Source organism: Hypanus sabinus, chromosome 4 (genome assembly GCF_030144855.1).
Source record: "Hypanus sabinus isolate sHypSab1 chromosome 4, sHypSab1.hap1, whole genome shotgun sequence".
In the NCBI taxonomy this organism is placed as follows: Eukaryota; Metazoa; Chordata; class Chondrichthyes; order Myliobatiformes; family Dasyatidae; genus Hypanus; species Hypanus sabinus.
The window spans coordinates 98,703,730-98,716,161 of NC_082709.1; the positions used below are offsets into that span (position 1 = coordinate 98,703,730).

At 44.5% G+C, this 12,432-nt stretch overlaps 1 protein-coding gene across 2 annotated transcripts in view; it reads right to left on the reverse strand.

Annotated features, from left to right (window-relative positions):
* LOC132393019 (BCLAF1 and THRAP3 family member 3-like) overlaps positions 1 to 10,785 on the reverse strand; it is a 50,178-nt gene extending 39,393 nt beyond the window's left edge. The window contains exons 1-2 of one of the 2 annotated variants that reach the window (XM_059967711.1): positions 10,452 to 10,785; positions 7,302 to 7,347 (exon numbers count right to left, since the gene is read on the reverse strand). In XM_059967711.1, coding sequence (XP_059823694.1) covers positions 7,302 to 7,345 — 44 coding nt within the window. In that variant the 5' untranslated portion in view covers positions 7,346 to 7,347; positions 10,452 to 10,785. The remainder of the gene's footprint in view (positions 1 to 7,301; positions 7,348 to 10,451) is intronic. The other variant, XM_059967710.1, reaches the window with a different exon arrangement.
* Between the last annotated feature and the right edge of the window lie 1,647 nt (positions 10,786 to 12,432).

Sequence of the window (12,432 nt, forward strand, 5' to 3'; positions counted from 1 at the left end):
CCAATCTGAATGTACTCCTTCCACCATGACCCTCTGCCTTCTGCAGGCAAGTCAATTCTGAATCCACCTGGCCAAACTTCCCTGGATCCCATGCCTTCTGACTTTCTGAATAAGACTGCCGTGTGGAACCTTGTCAAATACCTTACTAAAATCTATGTAGATCACATCCACTGCACTACCCTCATCTATATGCCTGGTTACCTCCTCAAAGAACTCTATCAGGCTTCTTAGACACGATCTGCCCTTCACAAAGCCATGCTGACTGTCCCTGATCAGACCATGATTCTCTAAATGCCCATAGATCCTATCTCTAAGAATCTTTTCACAACAGCTTTCCCAACACAGAAAGACAGAAGACAGACAGACATACTTTATTGATCCCGAGGGAAATTGGGTTCCGTTACAGTCGCACCAACCAAGAATAGTGTAGAAATATAGCAATATAAAACCATGAATAAATAAGTAATTAATGTCAAGTGGAAATTAGTCCAGGACCAGCCTATTGGCTCAGGGTGTCTGACACTCCGAGGGAGGAGTTGTAAAGTTTGATGGCCACAGGCAGGAATGACTTCCTATGACGCTCAGTGTTGCATCTTGGTGGAATGAGTCTCTGGCTGAATGTACTCCTGTGCCTAAACAGTACATGATGGAGTGGATGGGAGACATTGTCCAAGATGGCATGCAACTCACTGGTCTATAATTACCTGGACTATCCCTACTACCTTTTTCAAAGAAGGGGACAACATTCGACTCCCTCCAATCCTCCGGTACCATTCCTGTGGACAACGAGGACATAAAGATCCTAGCCAGAGGCTCAGCAATCTTTTCCCTCGCCTCATGGAGCAGCCTGGGGAATATTCCATCAGGCCCCAGGGACTTATCCATCCTAATGCATTTTAACAACTCCAACACCTCCTCTCTCTTAATATCTACAACCTCACTCATACTGTCCTCACTGTCATCAAGTTCCCTCTCAGTGGTGAAGAAAAGTATTCGTTGAAGACCTCGCTCACTTCCACAGCATCCAGGCACATCTTCCCACTTTTATCTCTAATCTGTCCTACCTTCACTCCTGTCATCTTTTTGTTCTTCACATAATTGAAGAATGCCTTGGGGTTTTCCTTTACTCTACTCGCCAAGGCCTTCTCATGCCCCCTTTTTGCTCTTCTCAGCCCCTTCTTAAGCTACTTTCTTGCTACCCTATATTCCTCAATAGACCCATCTGATCCTTGCTTCCTAAACCTCATGTATGCTGCCTTCTTCCACCTGACTAGATTTTCCACCTCACTTGTCACCCACGGTTCCTTCACCCTACCATTCTTTATCTTCCTCACCGCAACAAATTTATCCCTAACATCCTGCAAGAGACCCTTAAACATCGACCACATGTCCATAGTACATCTCCCTGCAAAAACATCATTCCAATTCACTCCTGCAAGTTCTAGCCTTATTGCCTCATAATTTGCCCTTCCCCAATTAAAAATTTTCTTGTCCTCTCTAATTCTATCCTTTTCCATGATAATGCTAAAGGCCAGGGAGCGGTGGTAACTGTCCCCCAGATCTCACTCACTAAGAGATCTGTGACCTGACCCAGTTCGTTACCTAATACTAGATCTAGTATGGCATTCCCCCTAGTCAGCCTGTTAACATACTGTGACAGGAATCTGTCCTGGACACACTTAACAAACTCTGCCCCATCTAAACCCTTGGAACTAATCAGGTGCCAATCAATATTAGGGAAGTTAAAAGTCCCCCATGATAACAACCCTGTTATTTTTGCACCTTTCCAAAATCGGCCTCTCAATCTGCTCAGCATTTCTGCTGCCACCAGGGGGCCTATAGAATACCCCAATAGAGTAACTGCTCCCTTCCTGTTCCTGACTTCCACCCACACTGACCCAAAAGAGGATCCTGCTATATTACCCACCCTTCTGTAGCTGTAATAGTATCCCTGACCAGTAATGCCATCCCTCTTCCCCTTTTCCCCCCTCGCTATCCCTTTTAAAGCACTGAAATTACTTTATTGAGAATCCATTCCTGCCCTTGTGCCAGCCAAATCTCTGTAATGGCCACTACATCTTAATTCCATGAATGTATCTAAGCTCTCAGTTTATCACCTTTGTTCCTAATGCTTCTTGCATTGAAGTACACACACGTCAGCCCTTCTACCTTACCACCTTTACACCCTTTATTCTGCTTCTCTTTCCTGAAAGCCTCTTTATATGTTAGATCTGGCTTTACTCCATGCACTTCTTTCACTGCTCTATCACTCCGGGTCCCACCCCCCCTTGCAAATTAATTTAAACCCTCCCCAACCATGCTAGCAAACCTACCTGCAAGGACATTGCTCTCCCTCGAGTTCAGGTGCAACCCATCCAATCTGTACAGGTCCCACCTTCCCCAGAAGAGATCCCAATGATCCAAAACTCTAAAACCCTGCCCCCTACACCAACTCCTCAGCCACACATTCAACTGCCATCTCCTCCAATTCTTACCATCACTATCATGTAGCACTGGCAGCAATTCTGAGAACGCCACCCTTGAGGTCTTGTTCTTCAGTCTTCTGCCTAGTTCCTGAAACTCACACTTCAGGACCTCATCCCTCTTCCTGCCTATGTCGTTGGTACCAACATGTATCATGACTTCTGTTTGCTTTCCTAGCATCCGGGAGGCCACAAACCATGCGGGTGTCCTCATGTCCACAAAATCTCCTGTCTGCTCCCAACTATAGAGTCTCCAATGATGACAGCTCTCCTCTTCTCCATCCCATCATTCTGCACCACAGGGTCAGACTCAGTGCCAGAGGCTCTGCCACCGTGGCTCACACCTGGTCGGTCGTCCCTGCCAACAGTATCCAGGACAGTAAACTTATTATTCAGGGGAATGGCTACAGGGGTGCTCTGCACTACCCATCTACTCACCTTCACTTTCCCCCCTCTGACAGTCACCCAACAACCTGCTTCCGACAGCCTAAGTGTGACTAGCTCCCCGTAGCTCTTATCTATGACTGCCTCATTCTCCCTTATGAGTCGAAGGCCATCCAGCTGCCACTCCAGATTCCTCACACAGTCTTCCAGATCGCCCAGCCACATGCACCTGGCAGATGTGACTCTGCAGGAGAGGGGAGTTCCCCCAAGACTGCCACATCTCACAGGAGAGGCACATCACCTTCTCAGGAGGCATTGTAAAGACTAACTGGGAACAAGCTCGTCCTCCGCCTCTCAAGTCAGAGCATCAAAGCTCCACTCCTTCACTGGCCGCTCCGCTTGAGCTACCCCTCTATTTGTTTGAGCTTTTCAAGCTGCTTGGTCACCTGACCTCGATTGCCTAGTCAGCTGCTTTCTGCTGAGTCTGAGCTATTCAAGTCTTGATTTGACTTGATTGCACAGTACAACTGCCAAAACTGCCAGAATCTCTCGAGTCAAAGCTCCTCTCCTTCACTGGCCTCTTTCCACCTTTTTTTAAATGATACTCCCTTCCTGTTTCAGACTTCCAGCCACACTGACTTAGTAGATAATCCCTTCAGCATGTCCTCACTTTCTAGAGCTACAATACTACCTCTGACCAGCAATGCCACAACCACCCTCTCACCACTTTGACTTCTCTGCTTATCCCTTTTGAAAAAGCTAAACCAGGAATATCCAGCAGCTATTGCTCTGTAATGGCCACCACACTGTAGTTCCATATCTGGATTCATAGTACAATTACATCACCCTTGATCCTGATACTATTTGCATTAAAATACACACACACACACACACACTAGCCCATGTAACTGACAGCAAGTATGCCCTTTCCACTTCCTTCCTCAATGTCTCGCTAAACATGGCATCTACCTTTACACCAACTGCCCTATCTCTCTGGTTCTAATCCCCATCACACTAGTTTAAACACTCCCCAACAGTTCTAGCAAACCTACCCCCAAGGATATTGGTCACTCTCGAGTTCAGGTGCAAGCCATTCCTTTTGTATAGGTCATACCTTCCCCAGAAGAAATCGCAATGATCCATAAACCCTGCCCCTTACACCAATTCTTCAGCCACACATGCCAAATCACCTATTCTTACCCTCACTGCATATGGCATAGGCAGTAATCCAGAGATTTACCACCCTTGAGATCTTGCTTTAGTACCCAACTCCCTAAATTCTCTCTTTGTGATCTCATTCCTTTTCCTATCTATCCCATGTCATTGGCACCAATATGTACCACAACTTCACCCGCCCCTTAAGAACACTGTGGGCCCAAGCTGAAACATCCCAGGCACTACACAGGAGAGGCTACACACTATCTAGTATTCCACGTCCTGTCTGCTCCTGTAACTACTGAATCCCTATCACCATCACTGTTTTCTCCCCACTTCCCTTATGAACCACAGAGCCCAGCTCAGTGCCAGACCTGGTAGTTGCTATGGCTTTTCCGTTAGGGCGTCCCCACCAACAGGATCCAATGTGGTATTGTAGCGGTGTGCTACACGCAGCGCTAAAATAACAACACGGTGTCGGTAAACTGCAGTTAAAGAAAGATTTTATTCGAACTTCACAGCCTTGCTTTAAAGCCTCCCTGATCCCGCCCTCCCTGGGCGCGGATGCTGTAGGGGCACGTACTCACAATCCCCCGCAGGCTTTTCCTTTTGTTAGTGAAGCAGACCTGGCGCCCTTTTGGGACTGGCCTTTGTGCCGGCATGCTGGCTATTTGTGAGCCGGTTCGAGTGCGCTAGGAAGTGGGTCGCCACGGTATACCTTTTACTGAGGAGGAATGGCAGCAGTACTATGTGCTATCTACCTACTCCCTTTTCCTCTCATAAGTCACCCAGCTACCTTCCTCCTGCAACTCCAATATGACTATCTTCCTGTAGCTCTTATCTACCACCTCCTTTTGCTCCTGCATGAGCAGAAATTGACTGAACATTCTTCCCCCACCTTCCCTCCCTCCAGAAATTTTGCAGCTCACGTTTTTAGTCCTGGCTTTCTTTCCACATAAGCGGCCCTTCCTGCTGTTTTTCCAGCAGTTTTTGTTTTTGCTTGGCTTAAACACAATGCTGAAAACTTTATCCCACGAGCATCATTCCGGAGTTAGTTAATTTCAAATCTTAAGCCAGCAGTGTTTGTTACTGACATCAGGTGAAGGAATATCCTCTCATTTTCAGAAGTACACAACAATATTTATCCACTTCTTAGAAATGCAAAGCAGCTAGTTCCTTACAAGTAAATGCAGACATTTCAGTCTAACTTCTGTCATCCCTCCCAACAGACCACAACCCCTCATCTGGCACTTTCCCCTACAAACACAGGAGTTGCAACACCTATCCCAACCCTGTTTATTACATTCTTTGTTCATGACGTAACCTCTTCTACCTCACCAAGGCCAAGTGTAGGCTGGGGGCAATCCCTTTACTGAGCACCTTCAAAAGCCACCATGATATACGAGTTACCCTCCCATCCTGACCTGCCTGTCCAACATCTCCATTGTTGGGGTCTGGTTAAATGCAAACCAGACCTGTCCTCAAACCCCATAGGCATTGAATTTTCCAATTACAGGTAACACCTCCCCAGCACGTTTCTTACTCTCTCTTGATTTGCCTCAAACCTCTCTTCATCTGGTTCCAGAACCTGCAGCCTTTTATTGTCTCAACTTATCTTCCTGCTTGTGTCTACATTCGCCACCTCTTCTCCCATCATGCCTCCTTATCTGCTTCCATCAACCCTCCTACTCATCTCTTTACAGCTACTATCACCACTCCACCCCCAGTACACTAACCCTGATGCTTGATGCTAAACCTTGGTTAACACTGTCTTCACAAATTCTGCCTGACCTACTGAGTACCACCTACAGATTTTTTTTAGTTCCAGATAACAGCATCAGTAATCCCTTATGTTTCCATTTTAATCAAATTTATTGGCGTATAAAAAAAGTAGATAATTCACAAGTTTTTGTGGATTATAACACTGTACTGTCACTTGTATCCTTAATCATCTTAGAGCAAATCCATGCTGTCTAATTTACTTCTGCATTGGATCCCTACTCTGTTCCCAACATCAACCATGTACTTCCAAAACAAATCTGTTATCACAATGAAAACCAGATGAATTATTTGTTTCCCTCTAGGCATTCCCAAAACTGAATAAATGACACACATTGAAAAACTGACAGTTATATAGAAAGATCTGAAATGCCATGTAGCAATAACAAGTAACCTTGATCTCGATTGAATCCTTTCCCAAGAATTCAGGCAACTAGTAGAAAGATTATGGTTTTAGACAGATGGAATACTGAATGGAAAATGACCCAAGAATCCAAAAGGTCTCCTGACATTTATATTTTCTGCTCTTTTGTAATAAATCAAAGTAATAAATGCGGCCAACATACTTGATAGAACAAAGATATTCAGAAACATACAAAATATCAAACATATCAAAAATAAATTGTAAATGGGGAGCACAAATGTATGACATCCAACATCACTTTACTTCAACTTCCTGTTAATACAAAGTTTCTAATGAGCAGCCATCCAATGCAGCCAAGGAAGTTGCCAGATGTAACAATTCTTCTTACCACTGGATCCTGACTTCTGAGGCCGTGTGAGATCATCTCTGTGCAAGGCTTTTCCACTTTAATACTTTTGACACACTGGTTACATTGTGCAAAAAAGGTTGGCTGGTGGCGCAGTGAGATCAGTGGCGGTCTCGAGAAAGGAGGTTCTTGAGTTCGATCCAGTGACAGACTGCCCCCCCCCCCCCAAAGTGTGCTCTCCATCTGTGCCGAGTTGATGTCAAGCTTGCAACACTGCATCGCAAAAAAACACTGCCACCCTGCACAATGTTGTGTTTGAGTGCGTGTAAATGAGCTACAGTTTAGTTGAAGTTATACACTTAAAGAATTAGCCAAATATCATTGGGTTCACAACTTAGCTGTTCACATCGGAACAGTATTTGCTGTTTAAATAGTACAGCTATAAATGAGGCAACACAAAAAATAATTTGATCAGCAGGTTCAGTCATCTACAGAAACAATACAATTATCTTTTCATTATTTTATTAAAGAACACTGCTCAAAACATCTACTGCCATTCCCCCTCAATAACATCTATATCACATCGGATACTGTTGGCAGGGATGGCTCAACAGGGGAAGTACATTGCACAATGTACTTCTGAAAATGGGAGGATAATAAGACATTATTTTATTGAAAAGAACTAAAAGAATTGCTGTACTCAATTTTATATTAAGTTCTATCCAGTTAGTTTTATAATCTTTTGAGAAGGCTGGAACAACTGCATTTTCAAAATGCTTAAATCTCTTACCTGTGCTTCCATCTTGGGGATCTTGACCTTGAGCGAACCATCATGCCTGGCAATAAGATAAAACATATGATGCTCCACATTATAATCAAACAAATATTTAGCAACATTTGGAAATCAAGTTTGCCAAGTACTTATTATCTTATGCTTTCACAGAAATGAATTTTGTAACAAAAAGGAATAGAAAATTTATTGACATTTGCAACTGTATGGGATTTTTCCCTTTAGGGTGATAATTAACATTACTTCACACATCCAAAATTCAATAAAAATCAGTAGAAATGATAGCAATAATGCCAAGCCCAACACACAAGCACACGTATTGGATATAGAGACGATATTGTCTGTAAGGTTCTTCAGAAAGTCAAGAATGATACACAAATCTTATGGTTACAGTTAATTTTTATTGAATATTCAAAGTGTAGTGTAAGCATTTTGAACAAGGACAGTCTTGATTTACAGTCTTATGGCCTATCAAGCTTATAGACAAGAATTTAAAATTCCTAAGAGCTTCTACAGGTATATTAAGAGCAAAAGGATAGTAAAGGATAAAATTGGTCCTCTTGAAGATCAGAGTGGTCAACTATGTATGGAACTAAAAGAAATGGGGGAAGATCTTAAATGGTTTTTTTGCATCTGTATTTACTAAGGAAACTGGCAAGGAGTCTACGGAAATAAGGCAGTGAGGTCATGGAACATATACAGATTAAAGAGGAGGTCCTTGCTGTCTTGAAGCAAATCAGAGTAGATAAATCCCCAGGACCTGACAGAGTATTCCCTCGGACATTGAAGGAGGCTAATATTGAAATTGCAGGGGCCCTTGCAGATATATTTAAAACACTGGTATTCACGTGTAAGGTACCGGAGGTTTGGTGAATAGCTCATGTTGTTTTGTTGTTTAAAAAAGGCTCTAAAAGTAATCCAGGAAATTACAAGGAATTAGTAAGAGATAGGATCTACAAGTATTTGGATAGACAGGGACTTATTAGGGAGAGTCAACATGGCTTTGTGCATGGTAGGTCATGTTTAACCAATCTATTAAGAGTTTTTCGAGGAGGTTACCAAGGAAGTGGATGAAGGGAAGGCACTGGATGTTGTCTACATGGACTTCAGTAAGGTCTTTGACAAGGTTCCACATGGAAGGTTAGTTAGGAAGATTCAGTCGCTAGGTATACATGGTGAGGTAGTAAATTGGATTAGACATCGGCTGAATGGGAGAAGCTAGAGAGTGGTAGTGGAGGATTGCTTCTCTGAGTGGAGGCCAGTGACTAGTGGTGTGCCACAGGGATCAGTGCTGGGTCCATTGTTATTTGTCATCTATATCAATGATCTGGATGATAATATGGTAAATTGGATCAGCATATTTGCATATGATACAAAGATTGGAGGCGTAGTGGACAGTGAGAAAGGTTTTCAAAGCTTGCAGAGGGATTTGGCCCAGCTGGAAAAATGGGCTGAAAAATGGCAGATGGAGTTTAATACAGACAAGTGTGAGGTATTGCACTTTGGAAGGACAAACCAAGGTAGAATATATAAGGTAAATGGTAGGGCACTGAGGAGTACAGTAGAACAGAGGGATCTGGGAATACAGATACATAATTCCCTGAAAGTGGGGTCACAGATAGATAGGGTCGTAAAGAGAGCTTTTGGCACATTGGCCTTTATAAATCAAAGTATTGAGTATAAGAGTTGGAATGTTATGGTGAGGTTGTATAAGACATTGGTGAGGCCGAATTTGGAGTATTTGGAGTAATATGTGCAGTTTTGGTCACCAAATTACAGGAAAGATATTAATAAGGTTGAGAGAGTGCAGAGAACGTTTACAAGGATGTTGCCAGGACTTGAGAAACTGAGTTACAGAGAAAGGTTGAATAAGTTAGGACTTTATTTCCTGGAGCATGGAAGAATGAGGGGAGATTTGATAGAGGTGTATAAAATTATGATGGTTATAGATAGAGTGAATGCAAGCAGGCTTTTTCTACTGAGGCTAGGGGACATAAAAAAAAACCCCAGAGGACATGGGTTCAAGGTGAAAAGGGAAAAGTTTAAAGGGAACATTAGGGGGAGCTTCTTCACACGGAGAGTAGTGGGAGTGTGGAATGAGCTGCCAGTAAAGTGGTGTATGCAGGCCCACTTTTAACGTTTAAGAAAAACTTGGACAGGTACTTGAGAGGTGTAAGGAGGAATATGGTCTAGGTGCATGTCAGTGGGACTGGACAGAAAAATGGTTCAACACAGTCAAGAAGGGCCAAAAGGCCTGTTTCTGTGCTGTAATGTTCAATGGTTCTAACAAAAATTTATAAATACGTGATCGTACAAACATATAGGAAGATACTATAAAAAAAAATTTAATTGCATCTGAAAGCCTAATCCAAAATATGGTTGATCCATTTTACTGACTGTTCCTCAATGGATAACCTTTTTCAAATGCCTTCATGAAGGCCTTGGTCAACAATCCTACTGAACCCAACGGATGAACCCCACTGAACCCATGTATATACCTGTCAGTAGGTAGTCCCAAAAAACACAAAATAGGGCCACTAACTTCCCAAAATCCATTTTCAAATACAGTTGACCACCCTGCCCCCATCCACCAAGAGAAAAACCAATACTTGTAGCCCCAGCAACCCTTATCGTCAACTACCCCATAACTATTGATCTACTTTACAGAAGCAATGAAGAAACAAACCACCGACCACCACAGGAAATCAAGATTGATTTCACCCCTGATCTCAACCCTACATTTACCCCTATAACCACTGAGAATCCCCCGATCCCATTCAATACACCACCGCCACCACTCTCCACAGTCTCACCCCTTCATTCAACTGGTAGGTGGTGACATGCCCCCATTCTCCAGCCCATCCTGACCCCTTTCATCAACTGGAGAGTCCCTGATTCCACTCTACACATCTCCCAGCCAGTCCATTCATGAGAGAACCCATTCTTTCCAACCCCTGATCCTATTATCCACTTCCCCAACCCACGCGGCATTTCAAGATTCAATCTCCAACCCACACCCTCAGGGGGATCCTGGCTCCAGATTGCTTCTCCATGCCCGCAGTACGGACACCACCCCCACATGCGCCTAATGGCGGTAAAATTGGTAACGCGCATGCGTGCTCCCGCCGCCTTTGGCGGGGCCTCGCTCACCGGCGTTAAACGGAACGGCTGCCTGGCGCCTTCAGCGACAGATTCCGATATCACTGTCGCTACAACTTCGCTCCCTTTTGTTTCAAATCAGGGTAACGTACCGAGCAGCCGCCGGATTCAAACGGGCCCCGATGTCTTCTTTAGACTGGATCGAATCCACCGGCACCGGCACCCCGAAATATAGATAAGGTGAGGGATACCTGTTCCTGTACCCACGGTTCCACCCTTTTCTTCAAGGCGTCCACCCGCTTTCCTCACCCCACCAAGCTACTAGGAAACCTTCCAACCGTACTGGGATGGCGACTAATTCGTCTGCCCCAGAGATGTGCGCATGCGCGGGATCGCCCTCCGCCGAGGGCGCATGCGCGACATGGAGGCCGCTGTCCCGCCGAGTGGTGGTTGACACTCTCTGTCCCAACCCCCTGCCTTTCCCTCATATCCCTTCATGCCCTGACCAATCGTGAATCTATCAACCTCTGTCTTAGATATAGATAAAGACTTGGCCTCCACAGTTGCCCATGGCAAAGAATTTCTCAGATGCACCACTTTATGGCTAAAGAAATTCCTCATCTCCATTCTAAAAGGATGCCCCTCTAGTCTGAGGCTGTGTCCTCTTGTATATTCATGGTTTTTTTGTGCGTTCCTGTCCTGTATTCACTCGTCTTCCCACAAAATCCCCTATATAATTACCCCCTTTCAGTCAGAACGGGTTGTACGAGTCACCTGCGAAGTTGTATCAGCAGCTCTCAGTGTAGCATCCTCTACATCGGTGAAACCTGACGTCGATTAGGGCGATTTCTCGGTGGCCACACAATTCAGTTTGACTTCGTATTCCGACATGTCGGTCCCTGGGGCCTGGCCTCCCCTACTGTCAGGTTAGAGATACAGCACCTCATTTCCCGTCTGGGTAGTCTGCATCCTAATCTCATAAATATCGATTTCTCCCCTTCCCATTCTCCATTGTGATTCTCCTCGCATTCCTTCACCCTCTAGTGTCCCTCTTCCTTTCTCCCACTGTCCACTGTCCTCACCTATTGAATTCCTTCATTTTCATGTTTTTGTACTGATTTAGTTTGCACCAACAAAGAATAAAACTAAAACCACAGAAGTTCAAGGTATGTATATTTTATACAACCTTAAGATACATCTCCTTACAGGCAGCCACAAAGCAAAGAACCCCAGCAGATCCCATTAAAAACAAAAGTAGACTGTCCAAACACTCAGTGTGTAGAGAGAGGGGGAAAAAAGAACAAATTATACAAACAATAAAAGCAAGCTAACAGCATTCAGAGCTGAAGTTCACAGCAGCAGGGTTCACTGCAGCCGATCCATAAGACTATTAGTTGCTTCAGTTCCAATGGAAGTCTACCAGTAAATTTCAGCTTCAGGATTGTTTAGACACAGTTATGAAAACTGCAAGTGCTATTAAAATACAAAAAGAAAGTCTCAGTAAGTTTGCCAATATCTGGTCAATAAATTAGCAGAGGTGCAGACTCAATGTTCGTATTCTTTGATCCACAGCATCTGCAGTTGTATTTTTGTGTTTTGATTCGTTACTTCGCTGCGAAATCTCTTCAAGGTATGCCTACCCTGAAAAAGTTCAAATCTTCTCTTCGACGGGAGTTCAGTGAGACCCTCGCTCACTGTCCACGCTCCATTATCTCCACCTCTCTCTGTCTCTTCAAACACATCCTGACCCAGACACGGTCCGGTAATTCCCTCCGCCACCCCCTTCCCCTATCCCAGACCCCTCTCTCCTCTTTCAACTTTCTGCTTCTTTATCTCTACAGTTCTTTCATGCTTATCCCCTTCCCCCTCCCCCTCCCCCCTCCCCCTCCCCCCTTTATCTTTCCTCTGATTGGTTTTCCACCTGGCGCCTCTAGGCCCTACCCCCTCTATCTCTATTACTGGGCTTCGGCCCACTCTTCCCCCCCCCCCCCCCATTCAGGTCTCGGCCCGAAACGTTGGCTACTCTTTTCTC